This window comes from Archocentrus centrarchus, chromosome 9 (assembly GCF_007364275.1).
Source record: "Archocentrus centrarchus isolate MPI-CPG fArcCen1 chromosome 9, fArcCen1, whole genome shotgun sequence".
Taxonomy (NCBI): Eukaryota; Metazoa; Chordata; class Actinopteri; order Cichliformes; family Cichlidae; genus Archocentrus; species Archocentrus centrarchus.
Window position 1 is genome coordinate 15,551,238 of NC_044354.1, and position 22,227 is coordinate 15,573,464.

Sequence of the window (22,227 nt, forward strand, 5' to 3'; positions counted from 1 at the left end):
TTCTATATATCCACAGCCAGTTTAAATTCCTATATGATAAACCAATATTAAATCTTCCAGAGGCATTGTTCATGCCACACAGAAATTTTCGAGGGCGTCCCCCCACATTATATTCGACATGAAGAATTCCTGCATCCGGACTGCTTCCACCATCACAGACCTGTCTTCCTGCCAAACTCAGTGTGGCGTGTGTTTCTGAACAAGGCCTGACATAATGTGTGCCTTCAAAGCACACATAAGTGGAGACGTGTTTGTATATAATATGTGTGTGCATTTTGTGCTGTGAGAGAAAGATTGTGGACAATAAGGCCGACACTTATATACACACACACACACACACGCACACACTCACACACTGAGCAATACCAGACAGGCTCTTTTCAACACCTTCTATCCAACTCTATCAGGTACTCTACTCAGTGGACTCATGCAGATATAGGTCAAATGCAACTAAGCTGGTCTCCCCTGTTCAACAGAAAGTGTACTACTTTTGACCGTAAAACTGTGCGGCAGCCCTGTCTGGTCGAAGTAGTGCATCGTGAAGGGCTTCTAGAGTGTCATCTTCGTATTCTTAAATCTCCACCCTCAGTGAAACTGGCCACAGGTTTTCACTCCTCACTGGTGAATACAGAACTGTACTCAGTTTCTATTCTTTTTTTTACACAGAATATAATACCGATGATATAATTATAGAAATGTATAAGACAACTTTCTACTCATGACTGCATTGTAAATGAATGGCTGGACAACTCAAATGCAGTAACACCCTGGGGTGACTTATTGTTGTGTATTAACCCACGAGTATTCAGTCTGAAGGTGGACAACAAAATCCTCTTCTGTGCATTTTAAGTGTGTAAAAACACTGTTTTACACATTCTGTACCCAAATATACACTTAATGTATACAGCAGCAGTTATGAAGGGAAAACCTAAAGCTGAATCTTAAATTCTCTTCCTCAAAATTGGCTCAATTTCTCAAGAGCAATTTCCTCACAAGATCCTTCTTCTCCTTATTTGAATTGAGCATCTTGTTTGCACTTTATTTCACCGTTATAACTCCCTAATATATTAGATTTGTATTAAGTAATAGCACAGCAGCTTCCTGCAAGTTAATACACTGGAATAAGTCTCTTGTAAAGGGAAATGTTACAATTTTTTCTTTCTGGTTTAACTTTGACAGTTGAGTGACAAAGACGGAGTACCTTAATACTAATGCTATTGTTAATGAATGCCTTTGTACAGTAGTGGATAAGAAGCTTTTCATTCTCCTGTTTTGTAACTTATGGTATTTAAATGTAGGTATTATTATTGTATTTAGAGGTATGAGAAGACTGGCAATATTTTTGACTATTTAAAGTAATTTTGAACTCATGATATTAAAGAGGTACCTCAGGCCAATGACGTTCGTAGACTGGTGAGACTTGTGAGTTCACAGGAGAAAGGATTTATCAAATGCTGGTGACAAATGATCAGGAGACATACCTGTTGGTGCTTCACCCAAACTACTACACCCTCTGTTGAAGTCAAAGAAACACACCTCTGTGAACAAACAAATGCTATGTTTTATATTCAAATACAGTGACCGCGGCATTCAGTGGGTGCAAATTGTTTTTGCTGGTTTTTTTTCTTTTTTTTTCTTTTTTTTACAGGCATTATTAACTAAATTAGTCAGCAGACAATCCCAGAATTTGCTTCACAAGGTTTTATTCAAATGCAAGGGCAAGACTGTAAATTAAAAAAAGAAAACATCAGAATAAATGAAAATGCTAGGACAAAAGGCAAACAGGTATTCTTGGAACAGTTTGTCGATACACTATGGTGTAAAAACAACTGCAGTGTTTAGTGAGTCCACTATTTTAGGCAATCTTTCCTCTTCTTGTATTTCTCTATTTTGATATTGCACTTCTCAAGTGACTGACAGGTATTCAGACAAAGGATCATGTAGTCAGCTTGCTTTGATTATAGCTCTTTATAGGAAGCAAGCGCATTGGGAAAAAAAAAAAAAGATTTGGCTGGAAACACTTTGGAAAGAAAAACAGGATACAAACAAAGCAATGAAATGCAAAAATACAGCCGTGTCAAGGTTATTTATATATAAAGGTAAGTGCACGTGACAGTTGGGTCAGTCAGGTGAGAGACAGCTGGTTCACAGGTGTCACCGTGTGAGCCTGCTTTCCCAAAAGTTTTGAACACACTGGTGACCGTGGTTAAGAGGAGCAACATAAACCTCAACACTAACATCTTATGGGAAACTTTGTCCTGGGTGGTTAGAGTGATGTGAAGTCAGGTAAGGTCTGAGTTAGGCTTAAGCTAAAAGTCAGGTCAGTGTCTGTTTTATGCTACATGATGAGGGTACCATGGAAGAACGTTGTGCTGACAGAAGACATGCCTCAGGCTGGCTCTGCCAGGAAAACAAACCATCTCAAGAACTCAGCTGCTTTCACGCTGTGACATATACATCCGTGCCTGTTCTTTCTGCCTTGTGATTAATCTGTGAATGGCTCCCAACAGAAGCATATTAGAAAAAAAGCACAATCTTTTTGCATTAAAGCTGTTTAAACCAGTGCATGCTAAAACTCTTCCAAGCTCAGATCTACATTTGTGAATCCACATCTTTTTGCTATGTTTATTCATTCCATGAATTCAGGTCCAATTCCACAAGTTTGTTCAGTGCTTTTAAACTTACTTAGCTAAATATATATTTTTCACCAGTGATTAAAGCATAATAATTGTTCCTATACAGATAAAGTGATTTTGAATTTGGACTATGTATCATCAAAGTGCTCAAACCATTTCTGTCACTGAAAGGATTTTGCACTTGTTGGCTGTGAATTTAGAGTGTGAGTCCATGTGTGCATATCTTCACTTCCAGCACTGTGAGTAACAGGCCTCCTACTGTGTTCTTCTGCCCACCGAATGCAGAGAAAGAAATTTGAAAAAAATGCAATAAAGTGGAGGAGAGAAAGTGGAGAAGATGGCAGGAGAAACCGCATCAATCACAGCCGAATGCTCCACAGCCCACATCGACTCCCCATAGCGCAGAGAGAATCTAGCCTCCTACGTACCATCCATCACTCAAACAAGCGTGACTGGTTTCACTGTTCTGTCGTGACTATCCCTCATATGAAGTTTGGGAATCACCAAGCAAATCTGCCCACAAGCACCACTAACCGTGACCTCCACCTCACTGAACAAACTCTGATATCCCCTTGTCCAAGCCTCTACTACCATAGGTGTTTCAGATTAGAGATGCTGCTGGACGTGGCAAATAATGATAAACCTACTGCACTACTACTGATAAATTTACTGCAGTCTCTATTTCTCCTACCAACCCAGCCATCTGCTGCGGTCAAACAGATGGGTCGATACATATTCGCTCACCCAGAGAGGCAGTGAGAGTTGGGGGGTGGTGAGGCCTGGAAGAGGACAAGAGCAGAGGGAGGGGCACAAATCTGGTGGCACAGAGAAAAGGATTTAAAGACAAGCTCAGCTCCTTATACTGTCAGACACGCCCACACTCACATGAAATGGGACAAAACCAGATGGGCAACATAGTGAGGGGGCTCAGTCTGAGGATGCCACTTGATGAAAAATATCAGATTACTGTAATGATTTACAATCTGGACATTAAATCCAGCGATCCCAGTTTGAACGCGTAATCTTCTTTACATCTTTCAATCTCCCATGTGTCCTCAAATTACCAACAAACCAAATGTTTCATGCTCTAGGGTGAGTGAAAAAAGATCACACACCTCTCAGCACTATAACTTTCCATATACAGTTTCGCAAATAAGTGTCAGTGCAGTGTGTCGGTGAAACAGTACATCTGATAAAAATAAAAAATAAACATGGAATCAGTACAGTCTGGTGACAGGAATAAAACCACAAGGAGCTACAGTAGTAGTAAAAACATAATTACTAACCATCATGATGGTGAATGTAGGGTGAAAAAGAAACTGGAAACAGATTGACCATAGACCTTTGAAGCATTTGGTGAGTCTGTGATAATTAGTGTGACTCTCTGGCCTTGGCTTAGTCACTGGGTACATGTGTGACTGGGCTGTGTGTGCTTGAATGAGTGATTAACTGTTTGTGTTTTTACAGTACAGTGCAGCACTCTACAGTGCAGTACAGTACAGTGTGTGCAGTGCCAGAGGGTGAAGTCATCTGAGTTATCGATTCGGCCCTGAATCCTAGCTTTCCCAGTCATGGCCAGCCAAACCATCATCATCTGAGTCAGATTCTGGTGAGGCCTCCTTGATGCGGCGCAGCGCCTCATGGATACTCCTAGTCAGGGGGTCAGTGGAAGGTGGGAACTCTCCCTGGTCTTTTCTCTCTTTGCAGGGGACCCGGCGAAGTTTGACCCCCTTGCGAATTTGAGCCAGGATGCTGTTGGGGTCATCCTCACCCTTGGCAGGAGGTAGGGAATGCTGGTCGACCTTCCTCAGATGGAAGCTGCCTCTCTTCAGGGAGGCGAGCACCTCGTCCATGGGGGAGCTTACTGCATGCAGGCAGGGGAGAGGAAGATGGACCATGATTGGCTACTGTAATTAGCTAATGTGAAAAGTCAAATAATTTTGATACTTAATGGTCCTAGTACCTTTTCTGCTGTGGACGTCAAACTCTGGGGTCTTCCTCAGCTTTTTGCGGGCGCTTACCAGCTGACTGCTGTCAAAGAAGCGAGGGATGAATGGGCCTAGCGGGGAGAGAGCAAGCTCTTCTGATGCAGTTTTCCCCTCAGCCCTCTGCCCATGTCGCCCTGGGCTCCCAGAAGGTGACAACTCCTCCCTTGTTGGTGGTGGAGGGGGAGGGGGAGGGGGAGGAGGAGGGGAGATAGGGGACGCCAGCAGTGAGGACAAGGAGCAAGGAGAACAGGAGGAGTCTGCAGGACTGGGCACAGGCAGAGGTGGAAGTGACGCATTGTGTGCCGTTGTGGGTTGAGTGGTGAGTGTGGAGCTGGGGCTAGGGTCCGTCTGCACGCTGGTACTCAGACACAACGGCTGACCCCGTTTCTGCACATAAACAGAGTCCACACACTCCCCCCTCTCACTCAAGCTACTCATTTCCGCGGTTCTTCGCTCTCTTCTTGTGGTGTGAGACGCACGTAGACGAGTGGACTTTAAAATCACCTGACCTGGGTACCGCTAGAAAAAGACACATGAATAAGAAATAATTACATATACTGAGATGGTTCCACTTAACAGGAGACCACATACCTGTTTGAAAGTGCGTAGTCTGTCTAGAGTTCTCTGCCTCTCCTGGCTTACTCTGCTGCTCTTCTTTTTCTCATCTTCCTCTTCTTCATTTTTGAACTGGCAAATTTATAAGTTTGGAGTAGGAGTGAGTTAATGATGCTTTAGCAGCAAAAAGTACAATTATTAGAAAAAAAACAACTTCTACCTGGGATGTGGGATCCTTTTGGAGGATCTGACGTTTCTCTTGTTTCTGAGTGTGGTTGGAGACACAAATTTCCTATTGATAAAAAAACACAAACATACTGATCCTCACACACCAGCACCAATTTAAAAAACTGCTTCCATAAAAACTTAGTCATGGATATACCATGATTTTATATATATGTATATTTGGTTGGAGCCATGTTAAAATAGTGAAAGACTTTTAATTTAAAAGTTTGTGTATGTCTGTACAAAAGAAATTTGCTACAGAAGAGCTGAACAGGATCGGGACCACAGTATAGCAGTCACTTCTGCTTGGAGATTTGGCCAACCCCCCCCCCCCCCCCCCCAAAAAAAAAAAACCCAGCACAATCTATTGCCCATTTTGAATAGCCTCCAGGATCCAGGATATACTTCAGGAATGAAAATAAAAGCAAGTAAAGCACACATACCCTCTTGTTCCTTAGATAGGAGCGCTTGGCAGTGATGCGCCCCCTCCTTGCCTCCAGCTGTCGAGCGCTGACCTGAAGCCTGCGCAGCTCCTCTCTCTCTGCAGTATCATCCTCTGTTATATCATCTGCAGTTTCAAAGGTGTCATAGTATACCACTTCATCCTGACGCTCTGAAAGGATATATACATAAATATATACCATTAATGTACTGTCAGAATTCAGAAAGCAGCCAATAGTGCAGAAATGCAGTGTCGGGACTCTCTTCAAAGTAGGACAATCCATTTTAAGGGCCTTATCTTGTAAACAAAAAGTATTTGTAGCAGAATACCTGTCATCTGTCTACGGATGCTGTCCAACTGAGCAGTGAGGAGCAGCTCTTCACACTGTAGTATCTCAGCCTGGATGTCATAGAGTTGGAGCTGCAGCTCATAGTACTGCGTTTCCATGTAGTCTAAGAGGGCCATCGCGTCCTCACTGCTACACAGACTCTGCATCTGGATGGAATGTTGCAAAAAAACGATCATCACAAAACAGAGTGTGCTTACTGTAGGTATGTGCTTGTCGGTTTCATTTGGTTCCGAGTGTGCTAACACACCTCTTCTCGAAGTGTGTGTTTCCTCTGTTCTAGACAGATCTCCCTGGCTCTCTGGAGCTGCAGGGTTTCCTTTGCAACAGAGTAACGCAGCCTCTCCATGCGCTCCACCGCCGCCGTCCACGAAGACTTACCAAACTTACGCTGGTCCACCTTCATACGCTCATACACACCTACACACAGAAATGCATAGTACAGGTGCCTGAGTGAAACATGAGAGTGAAGCACAGAATTGTTCAGTTTCGCCCTCTGATACAGTGAGTGGGCACGTCACCCAGAATTTCTTTTCCCTTTATGTGTTGACTAAAGGCTCACATGAAAAGGAGTAAGAGTTTCTTACAGTAGCACAGAGGGAGACATCTATTGGCCACATTTGGATACTACAACCACTTTCTTTTCAGTTGCCTCTTCAAGCCACTGACTTACTTGATTTTTTGATCTGATGAATGTCAGATAATAAAAGAACAAGGCAGCTGTGTAGGAAAACATGGGATAAGAGGGGCACATTGTGGAGTAACCCTGCACAGACAACATCTGCTGGTAGAGCTGGTTGATCAATAGGTTGTCCTTGTTTCCTCCTGTTACTGCTAAAGCACAGCTGTCTGCAGTGTCTCATTGATACCAAATCACATTAGGTCACAGTTCAATAACATGCCAATATGTCTACTATGTGAGCGTGTTCTGTGATTGATTATTCAAAGTCATCCTTCTACTTCTTTATTGACTTGATGTGTCAGTGATGGCAGACTGTACCTTTCTGTGCTCTGGCAGTGATTTCAAAGTATTTTACAGTAAACTCTTGGATATTGAGGACGGCCTCCTGAGCCTTCTTCTGCCAGTCAGAGTCTTCCTTTTTTAGAGCTTCAATCCGCCTCGGGCCCAAGTAGTCATTCTCCATGGAAATCTAACGAGAAGATATGCACATATTTTTATCTGCAAGACTAAAAAGTGACATTTAAAGAGACACATTTTTCTGTGAAAAATAAAATACGAAGAAAGTTTTTTTTTTTTTATAAATCGTATAAACCCTTCTCAAAATCCATGCACGTTGGAATATAGTATATAATCTGCTGATATAGATATGGATGGAATAAGAATGATTTCATCTGAACTAATAAAAAAAAAGATTTGGAAAGCAGCTCCTGTGTACACAGAGGAGTCAAATCTCACTGGCAAGTTAGTGGCATATTCATAAAAACCCACAACTTTAACACAGCACTGCTTCTTTCTCATTTGAAATTCAGAGGTGGTTGCACCCCTAATTGTCACACATTACTAAACTACTGCCACTTAGTGGTAAGACTGAGTTACAGAAATGGTTCCCCAAAACTCTGGAGTCATTGCCCGACAGTATACATATCAGTACAGTTACCACACACACACTGTGTGTGTTGATTGGCTGCATGCTGTGAGGAACAGTTTTAAAATTTTAAACACACACTCCATCTGAGTGCTTTCACCACAAAAAGCAGGCCTGGAGAGGGAGCCACACTCCCACACGTGGAAGCACTGGCAACTGATATGAAATTCATCTTCTCTTTTAGTTATGTTGTTGAATTCCCATATGCACAGTCAAATGAGCATGAATGCAATGTATGCATCTATAACAAATATTGTCAGCCTCAGATGGTCACAAAAACAAGTAAATCTGACACGTTTTTGTTTTTTTGGTTATGCATGCGAAAGATAGAATAATGTCAGTTATGTGTTTAATTATTTATACTATTCAATTCAGTTCAGTTCAATTCAATTTTATCTATATAATGCCAAATCACAACAGTCACCTCAAGGTGCTTTACTTTGTAACTGATTACAGAGAAAACCCAACAATCAAAACAACCCACTATTAGCAAGCACTTGGTGACCGCGGGAAGGAAAAACTCCCTTTTGACAAGAAGAAACCTGCAGCAGAACCAGGTTCAGGGAGGGGCAGTCGTGTGCTGCGACCAGTTAGGGGTGAGTAGAGAGAGACAGGAGAAAATACAGTCGGAGATTAGTAATAGCTAAGATTAAATACAGAGTGGTGTATGAACACAGAAAGACTGAAAATAAGTCTGAAAAGGAAATACTCAGTGCATCATGGGAAGCCCCCAGCAGCCTAATCTTAAAAACAGAGAGGGTGTCTGTCTCCCGAATTCAAACTGCGAGCTGGTTCCACAGAAGTGGGGCCTGAAAGCTGAAGGCTCTGCCCCCCATTCTACTAAAGGATCCTGGGAAGCACAAGTAAGCCAGCAGTCTGAGAGCAAAGTGCACTATTGGGGTGATATGATACTATGAGGTCTTTAAGATAAGCCCCGATTATTCAAGACCTTGTATGTGAGAAGAAGGATTTTAATTCTGGATTTAACAGGGAGTCAATGAAGAGAAGCCAATACAGGAGAAATATGCTCTCTCTAGTCCCCGTCTTTCTCATTTTTGAGATGCAAAAAATGCAAATGCAAATGCAAAAAAGCAGTACTACGTATTTTTTTAACATGTGCATTTAAGGATAAATCCTGGTCAAGAATGACTCCAAGATTCTTCACAGTGTTACTGAAGGCCAAGGTAATGACAGTAACTTTAGTTTTATCTGAATTTAGAAGCAGGAAATTACAGGTCATCCTGTCTTTATGTCTTTAAGTCATTCCTGCAGTTTAACTAACTGGTGTGTGTCATCTGGCTTCATGGGTAGTTAAAGCTGCTATCGCCTGCATAACAATGAAAATATATGCAATGCTTTCTAATAATACTGCTTAAGGGAAGCATGTATAACGTAAATAGAACTGGTCCTAGCACAGAACCTTGTGGAACTCCATAATAATCTCAGAAAATTCCCCATTTACATTAACAAATTGGAACCTATTAGGTAGGTATGATTCAAACCACTGCATCAAAAAATATACAATATCATGAAAAAGCTTTTTTTTCATAGCTTAATTGAAAAATATAAACTTCATTTTGATGATCATGGCTTGTAGCTCATTAAAGTCAAGAATCCACTATCACAAATTATTAGAAAATTTCATTTTGACTAAATTACTCTTCAAACATTTTCTCTGTATTATTGTAGCATCTTTACCTTACAATATAAAGCACCTTGTGGTAACTGTTGTTGTGCTATATAAATAAAATAATTGAATTGAGCACTATATATACTGCACATCTCTCTGTCTAGATCAGAACACTCAACCAAAACCATGGAGTCCAAATCACAATCATCTATAACAAGAGCAGGCAATTTATTTCAGAGTGTACATGAGAAACTGGGACTGTTGTGGAGGGCTGCACCAATGAGCTAAACTCAATTCTGTTTAATATTAATTTGATCTCTTTATAAACTGCTACACGAAGGAGTAGATGTTGCAATCAGGCATTGAATATGTGAAATAGGCATAGTAAAAACACCAACATTTTATCACTATTTGTACAACATTCCTAAAAACAATTGTGAACAAAACATGTGTTTTTTTGCAAAATTAAAATTTTTGTTAACTTTAGTCAAAGTGCTATTGCTGTTTTGTTTGTAGTTAAAAGACTTCATCTGTATTTTTCCAGTTCTTTTTTCCTGTTCAGTGAGAGAAATCTAGCCTTTTTTTGGCTTGAAGGTTCAAATGTCTCTGCATCAGTTAAGCTGTTGTATGTCTCTGCATGTTTAGTCTGGTAATGGCGAATCAGATTGTAATCCTTAAACACAGCACTCTGCTCTCCACACACTAAGCACACAGCTTTATCTCTGACTTCAGTAAATAAATACTTCCATGCCTTGTAAAACTGTACATTCATCTTTCTCACATCTTTTATAAATGTCAGTTTCAACGCATTTACAGTGAAGCTATGTTCAATTACACACACACATATATAAATTTTTGTTAAAAAGCAGACGCCTTCAAAATAAGAGCAACAAAGTTGTACTGTGATTTCTCACAAAATCGCAAAAAAACTGTAAAGAATTCTCTGATGGGGAGTGGCTGGAGGAGGCCTGGGGGTCTCATCCAGCCCAGTATGAGCACTGGTCTGATCTGCAAGCTCCACGAGGAGGGTAAGCCACAGAAAGTCAGTGCTGAAAAGACTGGCTGTTCTCACACTGCTGTATCACAGTAAACTAATACAGAGTTATATGGAAGGAAAACCTGTGGTAGGAAAAGGTGCACAGGCAACAGTGATGACTGCAGGCTTGACAAGGATTGTCAAAAAAAGTTGATTTAAGAACTTGGGAAAGCTTCATAAAGAGCGGGCTGAGGCTGATGTTGCTGCTTCAAGAACGACTATACACAGATGTTTTCAGGAAAGGGGCTACAACTATCGCAATCCTAATATCAAAACACTCCTGAACCATAAAAAAAAATGGCTTCACGTATTTCACTTCATGTGTAATGAATATAGAATATATGAAAGTTTACCTTCCCGAATTAAATTATGAAAAGTATGAGCTCTTTTACAATGTTCCAGTTTTTTGAGATGCACTAGTACAAACTTAAATAACCAATTAAAGTCTGAATCATTTCAGCATTACACACTTTGTCATCTAATTATTACAGTGCAGCATCATTAAGGAGTTTAAAACCAGAAGTGGAAGATGACATTACTTTCTGTGCAGAATCATTCTCAGTCATCATACTCAGAAAACAGAAAATGTGAAGTTTGATTTAAAATATTTAACAAATAAAACAAATTTGTCATTAATGAGGAAAACAAAATGGGTTCATTTATTACAAGAAGAGAAATGAACAGATGAGATTAGAGAGCTACAAATCACCTGCCTGACCCTATTCAACCTTACCTCACTATTCAGAAGTGCACAGGTATCATTTCCTACTGCAATTTCCTGCAGCTTTTTTTTTTTTTTTTGGAATTCATCCATATTGATTTGTGCTACTGCATAGCTAAGATTACAGGAAATAAAGAAATATTTCACTAGAGGATATCAAATGCTCTGGATCTATATGCTACCTTGGGTACAAATGCTGTCAATACATTTCATATGTATAAAACCTTTCTTGCTAAAACTTAAGCTTGTTTTCTTTCCAATGTGTTTTTCTCTCCATGAATCCTCTGAGAAGTATTTTTTCACCAAAAACAGCTGTTTTTGCAGTTTGATATTAAGCACTTCAACCAAAAATTAAAAATCCTACTCCATCATAAAGTAGACAGACACAGTGTTTGATTCACATATTCACACCTAATGTCAGTTCTGAATCACCAGTTAATCAAATACGCATGAAAAAGCTGGGGTACCCAACGAATGTGTACTCATATTGGTGTCTGACTATTTAGTGAAGTTAAATGAAACACTGAAAGTCTCCCTGTGTTGTAGCTGCAGACACTGTAGGCTATAAATAGACCTGGAAATATGACTATGACTTCCCCTCCCGCCTCCCCCTCCCCAGTAGGAGGTTCCATGGTGTAATGGTTAGCACTCTGGACTCTGAATCCAGCGATCCGAGTTCAAATCTCGGTGGGACCTGCAGCTTTTGCAACCTCTTTGTCCCCTCTTGTTTTCTGGCAAAGCTTCTCGCTTGAGATGACATGTTTGTTAACAAACTAAATGCACTGCAGTAAAAACCAAAGAGTGCAATGGCAGAGACACAAAAAGGAAGGGTCTACTCTGGCACAAACAACTGAATATACATGTATCTATACTGAATATACATATATCTATACTATACCCATCTGACCTACTATCAACATAGAGGGTTAAAGCTGCAAATAGTTTAACGGCTTATCAAAGGAAAAAAACACTTATTTGGCTGTCAAACTCACTGACTATTATTTAATATGAAATAAATATTAAATTCCACTGGAAATATTTTTCCCTGAGCCTGATAACAAACACCCTGCTGTCAATTCTGAAGGACTGTGATTGAAAGCACCCACACATGAAGTGTGTGGAGGATTTACTCGACAATCCATCTTTCCATTCAGTGCCATCTTAATGACAGTTTGTGAAATAGTAACAATCTCTATTGATTTGTGCTTCTGAACATAAATTTTCCACCTTATTCCACCTATTATTTTTCACTAAAATCTGTCACTGAAATCATCTCTCTATCTGTCCAGTCTCATATGTACCGATTTCTTTTCATGTATATGAAATGAATATTTTCCACCTTTAAAGGGCAAAAAAAGTCAACATTCAAAGGATGGAGGGGTTGGTGGTGGAATGAATAATGCTTACACCAGAGACTACAGTTTGAATCATACATGATTTTGACACACTATTTGTATTATTTTTTATATTTTTTTGAGTTATTATTTAAAATTCATTATCAATTAAACTTGGTTAGATTTAGGCAACAAAAAATACTCGGCTAGAAAAAGATAATCATCTGGGGTAAAGTACAACGATTCCCACGTCTTCTGAGGCTCAGTTTCCCTGGTTGCCAGAGTGACTCATCCCTGCTGAACAGTGTGGACATACTGTATGTACTGCAGGCATAAAATATACTTCCTACTGATATACATCAGTTTCAAAATAGTCTTGTCATAAAAGAACGTGACATTTCACATCCAGGAACATAAACATATAGACTGTTTTTTTTTTTTGGTACTATTTCACAGAAAAGAGATCCTGCTGCATGCCTGTTGATCCCAGTGTGTCAGCATGGGCTTGTATCTGCAGTAAGCCTATAGGACCTCACATAACATGATTTATTCATGTCTCTGTGAGAATACAGGAAATTGGAGATCCATTCCAGCTGACAGCATGTCACTCAAACCCCAGGTTCCCCATCTCAGAGGTTTTCCAGATACTGTGGAATACTTAGAGGAAAGAGTTTTGATCCAAGGTTGGAAAGGCTGTGTTTTTTTTCTTAGTAAATGAATATTAGGTGGTAATATGACACAGAGGTCTTATTATTATTGATGTGCTGTGTGTGAGTCATGGAGCTAAATATAAATGTACCATCATCACTGCAATGATTGAACAAAGCTTTTCCACCATTTATTCATTCACCAGCGTTCATCGTCCCTTTGTAATTAGATCCATCTCATCCCCCTCCCACTGTGTTGGAGCTTATCAGAAATACAAGATAATGTGTGATACCATAATACATCCTAGTCAAACATGCACATACACACTGATGAACACAAACAGAGCAGGTCCTATTTTAGGAGACATGAGAATTTCCTGTCACATCAGTTGTGTTTTATGATCCTTCCACACCACTGGCCGTAACTAAATGCAGAAATTCATTGATTCACTGTCCCATCTCCATAGCTGCTCATTTCCCACCTATGTAATTTAAACATAGCATTTAAAAAAAGAAAAGAAACCCACACAATTCTCATGATCTACGATAACAGGGTGAAACTAACTGTTTGAGTCATATTTTATTTTTATTTTCTGCTGATTGAATGTCTCTTTTTTGTCCACCATGTGTTAAAAGCTGTGTATATCATGTAGGCTACTTGTCAGTGGCGTATCGTGACTGAAAAGGGCCTGGTAAAATGCCAAAGAGGTCCTGACAAATTACTGGGTCACTAAAGGATTTTAGGTCTTTTAGTGGAGTAATTACCATAAAATATCAAGAATGCCTCTCTGATTCCCGTGGACTTAAACAGCAGTACAAAACGAGGGGAAATCATTACCTTGATCTGCTGCCTGCGCAGCATGGCTAGTTCCCGCATGTCTCTGAAGGGCTGCAGAAGGTACTGGTACAACTGTGTGGAGGCCTCAAGCAGACCTCCATAGGCCTGGTCTTCTTCCTCATATAGTTCCAGTAACTCCACCATACTGTCCATGGACTTGTGCTTCTCCAGCAGCTGCATTACATGCACACAAGATGTTATTCTTCTTAATGTCAACAACTTGGAATATAATGGAAAAACGTGCACATCAAGCAGATTACAAACATACTGTAAGTCAGGGATGTGCTACCATGATTTTTAAAATGGGGGTTGCATTGGGGGGGACCTTTTACTTGAGTAAAAGTCTTAAATCTACTTGAGCCATAGTACAATATTTTTAACAAAATATACTTACAAATGATCTAAAGTAAAAGTATTTATTATGCAGAATAACATATATTAATGTGTGTATTATTACTTCAGTGTTTCAGCAGGAGGTGATTTTGATCACTTATATAATGTTGTCTATAATGAAAATCCTTAATACTAAATCCCTAATATTATATATGGTATTTGCATCCAAAAAGAGGAGAGGGGAGCAGAAAAAGAAAACAAAATAAAATGGGTGGAAACCTGCACCTGACTGTGAGACTATGAGGATGCTTTGTGTAACTGTAAATAACAGGAGTATATCTGAACGCAGTCTCTTGCTGCAGAGACTATGGCTAAGTGAGCAGAGTCATTGCAGCTGCTGGGAATAAGATCAATACACACACATTCTTGCCAGACTGAACGATCCTGTAGGCTACCAGCAACACCAAAACAGGCATTAACTCATCCCTCAAATGGAGTGAGAGGATCGATGTGCCAGTGTGTGTGCTTGTGTGTGTGTACATGCGCGCGCTCGTGCGTGTGTGTGTGTGTGTGTGTGTGAGATATCTGACAAAACAAACAGCTTCTGTCTTTGAATGAGCTACAGAGCGCTCTTACTGCAGACAGGCGAGCTCAGGCTGTGATAAAGAGTTGAATAAGATCAGTAGCTCTGTCCTGTCTCTCCTTCAAGTAAAATGGGAATCCCAAACTGACAAACACTTACTGAAACAATCAGAGGCAATTAGCTCTGGATGGTTGGCGCATATTGTGTGAGACTGATGACTCTGCTGTTTGATGTTTTCAGATCAGGAAAAGGGCAGCAAAGCAAAACGCTTCCTCTGTCTGGTTTTCTGCCTTTTTTTTTAACTTTGACTGCGGGTGTTTCTGAACAGTGGGAGTGGGTGTGGAACTGTCTGGGTGGAACGATATGTGGGTAGATCGTGTACGCTATTCAGTGTCTTTCACTGCCAAAAGGAGAGCAAAAGCTTCAGCCAGAAAAAAAATCACATAAGCACATCAGTATAAATGAATGTAGTTTCAATTCTGAGATTAAAAGATATGAAATGCACAGACTGTGACTATAGTCCATGTATTTCAAAGATTGTATCCCATAAATTCAGGTAACACAGCAAAGTGTATCTACCACTTCCACTGTAATGTAATGAAGAAGTAACACTGTGATGGGAACAATTGAAAACCCTTCCATTAAAGGCCTCTCTCACCTGTTCCCTCAGGGGCTTTCTTGCACTGCCTGGCTCCATGAGTCAAGGATGCATTAATCTACCACCATTGATTAGTAGGACAATGTGAGAGCCAGTGAGCATCAACATAATGTCTGTTTCTATTATGAACTGTTAACCAATCATTAGCTGCTGCTGGTGTGTCAGATGAGCAGGCCCGGAGCATGAATGGTGTCTGGAGTATGTCTGCATTGTTGGTCAGAGTCTGTGTTACTGCAATTTGAAATGAAGGATGTTATTAAAATAAATACAAAAGTACTTTTACTGCATAACATCTTTTATTAAGGCCACAAATCAGCCATGCTCATAAGTTCAAAAACTAGTTAAAGGTCATTAACATAAATGTCCCTGTCTTTACCACAGACAAGACTTCAGCCAGCAAAACTAATGTTTTTTCACTTCTTCTGAGCCACAGTAAAACTATGTGATTTGAATGCTGATCTGTTAAATAAATGTACTGTTCTAGTAACAATTCCTATTTCCTATTTCACCCTTTTCCTCACCTTTCTACACCTCACTTTCTGTCTTCTTTTCCTCATCATGTTGGTTTGCCACTTAACTGAAATTGCTTGTCTCACATTATTTAAAGAAAGCACTCTTTTTCACCTTCAAAGGGGGTGGCAGTTATAGTGAATTAGGCTAAGAAAGAGCAAATAACCTAACTCACTTATATCACTAACTTTATGATTTACACGTTCATCTAACAAGCGAAAGATCCCTGGCTCAATCCCGAGAGGAGACACAAATCCCTTTGGGCTTGCATCAGGAAGGGACTCTGGCATATAAAACTCTGCCAAATCATACATGTGGAGCTAAAAAGTAGCTTTATGTAAGCTATAAGCTCAACAATTAAAAGTATAATGTTTTGCTTTTTCCCAGATTAAGCAGTTTGTGTCTCCTTTTCTTTGTTCATACACAACTACAACTAATTTAAGTGGAAATGATGGTGTAATCCTTTATATATTCTGACCACATGCCTTTGATCATATCAAATCTTTACCTCTTAAACATCCTCATTAACAACCACTATGTTACAAAATACTTACATTTGACAAAATGGTCACTGTTTAAAAACCATGCATTCCCTGCTATCTACTCTCTGCAACAGGAACAGAAGAAAGAAATCTCACCATGATAAATTCCATTTCGGCCAAATGGATTGCTTTGCAAAGAAACCTTTTTTTCTGAAATTTTTTGACACTCCTCATATAAGTGTCATTCATATGTTGACTACTCTCAAAAATAAGGACACTGCAATAAAATAATGACATGGGTCATTAGAAGCAGCACAGTTCTGTCATAGGCAACAATTTTGCACATTTTTTTTATAGGCAGCTCTTTACAAAAGAAAATAAGTGCTTAGATTGAGTCTGTGTGTGTGTGTGTGTGTGTGTGTGTGTGTGTGTGTGTGTGTGTGTGTGTGTGTGTGTGTGTGTGTGTGTGTGTGTGTGTACTTGACTCTCAGCTGTATAAGCAACAGACTGCAGTGTGTTTAGTACTATTACTGGGCACTCCACCTTATCTCTGGAGCAAAGGGAAAAACTGAAGCACTTTAACTGTCACTGACTGGGTGTCTCTTGTACTACAGAGGTTACACTGACTTATTTTTTTTTTAACCTCCTCTAACTTCTTGTGGTCTGTTCTTCTAACAGTTTAGTCCCCTTCATGCTTTAGACAGGTGGTTCTTAACTTGTAAAATAGAGGTGCAATACAGCACTGTGCCATCAGTGTCTGAATTACTAAACTCGACCTGTTATGTTTCGTCTTTTCTGTTCCAGTGGTAGTTGCACATATTAAACATGGTCAAAGTTTCTCATAATGAGGTGAGTATATGTGCAGCGTATGTGAGCCCAGAGCTGAGGTTTCAGATTGCTCTAAACACTCTGTATCTGACAATTTTGGTTTTTCTACTCTTGGCTCTGGAGGTCAGAGAAGGACTATTCTTAGTAAAGTAATCTTAGGCATGAGGGGCAGCCAATCCGAATAAAACTGGCTTAAAGGAAGAAATTAAAATAGAAGGGCTGCACCAAGGCCCAATAAAAAGGGCTTATTGAGGTTATTCTTAAATGAGGATCTTTGTTAGTCTGTTGTGTTTCATTTTGTGATCAGTTATTACAAAAAAGAAAGCCTAAAAACAAATATGTTGATCATTATTCTCTGACCCTCACTCCCAACAGATTGCAGCAGAGGGCTGTCCCTCCCCAAGCCTTGTTCTACCAGAGGTTTTTCCCATTAAAGGGAGTTTTCCCTTCCCACTGTCACCAAGTGCTTGCTCCTAGGGCGTCATATTGTCATATTGTAGGGGCTTTACAATATAAAGTGCCACAAGGTGACTGTTGCTGTGAATTTGCACTATATAAATAAAACTGAATTGAATTCAATTTTCTTGTTTCTTCCTGACCTCAAACAACAGAAACTAGCTTCTTGCTCAAAGGGAATGTGATTCTGTTTGTTGTTCTCTCCTCCTGTTAAGTTTTATAGCAGTGGACAGAAATAAAAATGAAAGTGTGCTTGTTGTTTTAATTAATTCTAGGTTTTGTGGTTTTAGTCATTATGCACGACAGTTTTTTAAAGAAAAATAAAAACTTAAGTCCATCCTGCAGTACTACTCTAACCCCTAAGGCTTCTAGTACCCTCACTAGTACCAGAGCTTGTTAGACTTGACTTGGAGCTTAATGCAAAGAAATTTAAAGAAAATTTCCACCTAGTTTCACTAGAAAACTGCTCATTTTTTAATTGATAATAAAATATGCATGGAATGCATGCAGATCTTCAGGTTTTTTTTTTTTAACTCAAATACTTTGAGTAAAAAAAATAACCTTGCCAGCTTAAAAAAACAAAAAACAAAACAAAACAGCAGATCAAATAAATCAGGTTTCAACAGTTCAGCCATTTCTGTTGAACATGTCTGCTTTGTGCTGGTCTGCACAACATTTATTTTGTATTAAGTCTGCCTATTATAACTGTCTAACCTACAGAGAACAAATTTATTACAGCAAAAGGAAATTACAGAATCCTCACTGAAGAATAAGCCAGTGTTTGTCTCAAGAGAGTTCCTGCTGTGTGCATCATTATTCAGAGCAAACTCTGACTTGTCCTGTATACTGATGACTCTTATTCTGTCAGTTCTACTCCCACAGCTTTTGCTTGTATGTTTGTTTTCAGCCTGAATTTTCGTTCCGGTTTTGGTTTTCTGATGCCTTTTACATCCTGGTAGAAGAGAGAGGCTCCCACTTGCCTGATCAACTTTTTAAGTCTTATTGCAGATGAATCCCATGTAATAGTATTTTTGTGTTGTTAAAATTCACAATTACATTAAACAAAGACCCTGAGCAGTTAATTGGGTCTGGTAGGAGCAGCACATCTTCATTTTCCAGATGTGCGGATTACACCCATGTGAATAGGAAGCAGATGGAGTAACTGAGAAGCCGTGGGAGGACCACAGAAACTCACCTCATGTAGATGTTTATTTGCTCGGTTGAGCGCCTCCTCGTACCCGGACTGCCTCAGTTCGCTCAGGCTTTCGTAGTACTCATCCGGGTCGTCGTTTTCCGTGAACAGAACCTGGGAAAGTATCTTCCAACCACAGGTGTCGAGCGCGTGACCCAAGTACACCTGTAAACTGTAGCACAGCTCGTCCATTTCTGTTTCGGATACTTCCGCCGGGCCGAACAGCACCGTCCACATCCCGGCCGGCTCCTCTGGAAACACCGGGAGGCAGGGCTCCAGGACGGAGTTTACCGAGCACAGCTGCTGGTGGATTGCCCGAAGGTCCTGAAAGGAGAAGAGTCCTGCCCAGCTGCAGTCCTCCCTGCTTAGACTGTCCAGCTCCTCCAGGTCCAGGCAGTCCAGTGAGGGAGACAGCTGGTCCTCTCTTAGTGATTTTAACGCGTCGATGTCGGGGCCAACGTGAGCGGCAGCGGGTTTGAACGCAGTCTGAATTTTGACAGGACTGTGTTTTGATGCGGACTTGATTTTAGGGCTGCATCCTTTAGCCTCACTGGCTCCTTTGCTAGATGCTTTATCCCTGACGGGACTTTCGGGCCATTTTGTTTTGTCCCCATCCAGACTAGTCACCTCGGCAGGAGGGTCCCTACCAAAGCTTCTCCTCTGCACCGTCCTGTTATGACACGTAATGGCAAATTTACCCTCCACTTCATTCCAGGCGACGATGAAAACAAATTTATGCTTCTCTTTCTCCTCAAACGCATTCGGGCGAACGGCTACCCACCCCGATTCCAAATTATCCTCCATTGTAAAGGACATCTCTGCAAAGTGATGAAACAGAAATACGCTCCGGCCAACAGACGCTGCAGTGGCACTGTTTGGGAGCGGGACGCAGCGTCGTAAAACGGTGCGCCTCACAGCGCTATAACGTCGTTTACCAAACCTTTTTCTCTCCGAGGATATTTCGCCTGAGGGGCTATCCTCCTTCGCTCAAGCGGATGAATTTGGAGCAGTGAGGTTTCATGTCCCATCTCTGGCACACCTGCATTCAACTCGGACGTCTAAAGCAGCCTCGAGCAGCCCTTACCTCTGCCATTAGCTTCAAAGGCTCGGCTCTGACACATAACAGACGCCCGTGTGTCTACCAGTCCAATGGTCGATCCGCCTGTCAGCTGGGTTCCGTTATTCTCGGTCTCTCGGCTCCAGAGCCCCTTTCTAATCATGAAGTATGACACCAAAACAGCTGCGTACATCGTTCAGATACAGCACACAGAGAGCACGCGTGAGCGTTACACAGAGATTTCTACGAAAGGTGAGCATCGTCTCCAAACTCAAAACATTACCCTGCTTTCTTCAGCGTTTGCCAGCAGGACCACAGACGCAAAATATGACGCCTTCACATTGCGATGAGATAAGTGGGACTTTAGAGCTCAGTAATAAACTTCGCGACATAGCGGGAGATGGGCAAAGCTACATGCCAAAGCGAGACTGCGATATATTTATCAAAAAAATATGCGACTTCATACAAACACGAAAAGCGGTTTCCTTTGGGGTTTGTAATCCCATGGAAAGTTGCTATGACATTTTTGACTGCTACCAGATATTTACCAGCATGTGTTTGAGTATTATGTAGCCGTTTGTAGTACTTATCATATTCCTACTGACGGCTATGCTAGTGAAAGCTCCCCGTGGGCATTATCAAGTTTCATTGTGGCAAATGGGGCAAAAAAAAAAAAAAAAAGGTCTGCAGTGCTGTGTTCCAAAGGCACGTGAAGGCAGCATTAGAGTCTGCACTCGAGTAGGGCACGCCAGTACGTGCTGACGTTCAGGGTCGAGCAGTCAGGCAGTTCAGAAAATAAAAACATTAAATAATTCATTAAATAATAATTTGATACACTCGTGAATGAAGTTCATCTCAACATTTCAACAATTAAACTGACAGCTGTTGCTGTAGCCCCCTTGCATTCAGTTTTGAGAATGATCCATGTCATCATGACCACTATTTCTGCGATGGCGCTTTATAGCTCATAATTAACTCGATTCCCAGAAGGCCCCTGAAATCATGTAATAAAAAAAAAAAAAAAATCCTCCTCCTATTAGAGGACAGGCAGGAAGCCGAGTGGACATACATTATCTGCAGTTCACCAGGGATCACTGAGATGACTCATACGGATGGCCATTCACACCTACAGCCAGTTCAGAGACGCTTAATCTAACCCGCTTGTCTTTGGGCTGTGGGAGAATTTTGTTGCCATCATAATGATGATGTAGTCCAAAACGAATAACGTATAATAGCGTGGTTAAAAAAAAAATAATAATAAAAATTAAAGCCGCAAGCGGCGTTTTACGGCCCTCGCTGCCTGCGCGACCGCCAAACCCAGCGCGAGCCGCAAGTGAGCCCCCGCGAACCCCCAGCGAGCCACCTACGAGCTCCGCAAATCTCCAGCCAGCCACCTGCGAGCCCCGCAAACCCCACTGCATGCCGCCTGAGAGCCGCTGCTCCTGCAACCTGCGACCTGCCTTCCCTGCGAACAACGTGCCCTGCAAACAGCCTGCAACCCACGTGCGAGCCACCTGAGATCCCCCTTCAAGCTGTGAGAGAGCCAACTGTTCTGCCAAATGTAATCCCCACTGGCAAAAGATGAAAATCTTGGCAAGGACGGACATGATAACACTGGTGAATCTATCTATTTGACTGTCGCGAAGTTGTCTACCTTTTTTCATGCATTTCAGAAAACCTAAATGTGATTCCCACCATCTAATGCTTTTGTTCCATCTGTAGGGGGCACTAGTGCACTTGTTGCTCTGAATCCACAAATCTAAATTAAGTCTTGTCCAGTACATAAGGGAAAGGAAATTGCAAGCAAAGTGCAGAAAGAGTGCGTGAGTGATTGCGCAATACGTGTGACAAGGTTGTGGTTTCTCCATAGTGACGTCATCTTGACATTGGGGTGGTGGGCACGGCTGCAGCGTGCAAAATAGGGCATAGGTCTGATTGAAATGCATGAAAATTTTTTTACATGTTCTTCAGATACTCCTGATCAGAAAAGTCAAAGAAAGTAATGCGGTGGACCTCCATACAAAATTGCAGTGTCTTCTGTAGGGGGCGCTATTGCAGCAATCGCCATTGTTTCTCCACTTATGGATTCAGTGTAGGTGTGTTCATAAATGATTCCATTTTGG

At 41.0% G+C, this 22,227-nt stretch overlaps 2 protein-coding genes and 1 non-coding gene across 4 annotated transcripts in view; 2 read left to right on the forward strand and 1 right to left on the reverse strand.

Annotated features, from left to right (window-relative positions):
- homer1b (homer scaffold protein 1b) overlaps nucleotides 1-1,573 on the forward strand; it is a 25,443-nt gene extending 23,870 nt beyond the window's left edge. For both annotated transcript variants that reach the window (XM_030737136.1, XM_030737135.1), the window contains one exon: nucleotides 1-1,573. This exon is cut by the window's left edge and continues 1,029 nt beyond it. The gene's annotated coding sequence lies outside the window, so the exon portion shown is untranslated.
- A 137-nt stretch (nucleotides 1,574-1,710) lies between these two features.
- Nucleotides 1,711-20,424, reverse strand: LOC115785473 (junction-mediating and -regulatory protein-like). The gene is made up of 10 exons (XM_030737133.1): nucleotides 19,051-20,424; nucleotides 14,006-14,179; nucleotides 7,193-7,343; nucleotides 6,443-6,612; nucleotides 6,176-6,341; nucleotides 5,848-6,017; nucleotides 5,400-5,471; nucleotides 5,216-5,311; nucleotides 4,600-5,143; nucleotides 1,711-4,500 (listed from the first exon to the last, which is right to left on the reverse strand). Exons 1-10 carry the CDS (start codon nucleotides 19,861-19,863, stop codon nucleotides 4,193-4,195), a joined length of 2,664 nt encoding a protein of 887 aa, XP_030592993.1. The 5' UTR covers nucleotides 19,864-20,424; the 3' UTR covers nucleotides 1,711-4,192.
- trnaq-cug (transfer RNA glutamine (anticodon CUG)) lies at nucleotides 11,811-11,882 on the forward strand. Its single transcript has one exon. It is a non-coding gene; the product is annotated as a tRNA-Gln (tRNA).
- Nucleotides 20,425-22,227: the final 1,803 nt, after the last annotated feature.

Bases quoted from the DNA above. Each gene is read 5' to 3' on its own strand.
- LOC115785473 (XM_030737133.1), bottom strand. From the start codon at position 19,863: ATGTCCTTTACAATGGAGGATAATTTGGAATCGGGGTGGGTAGCCGTT. The intron at 5,472-5,847 runs GTATGTGTGCTT...TTTTATCAATAG, and splicing joins CCTATCTAAGGAACAAGAGG to GAAATTTGTGTCTCCAACCA. The intron at 5,144-5,215 runs GTATGTGGTCTC...GTCTTTTTCTAG, and splicing joins GACTACGCACTTTCAAACAG to CGGTACCCAGGTCAGGTGAT.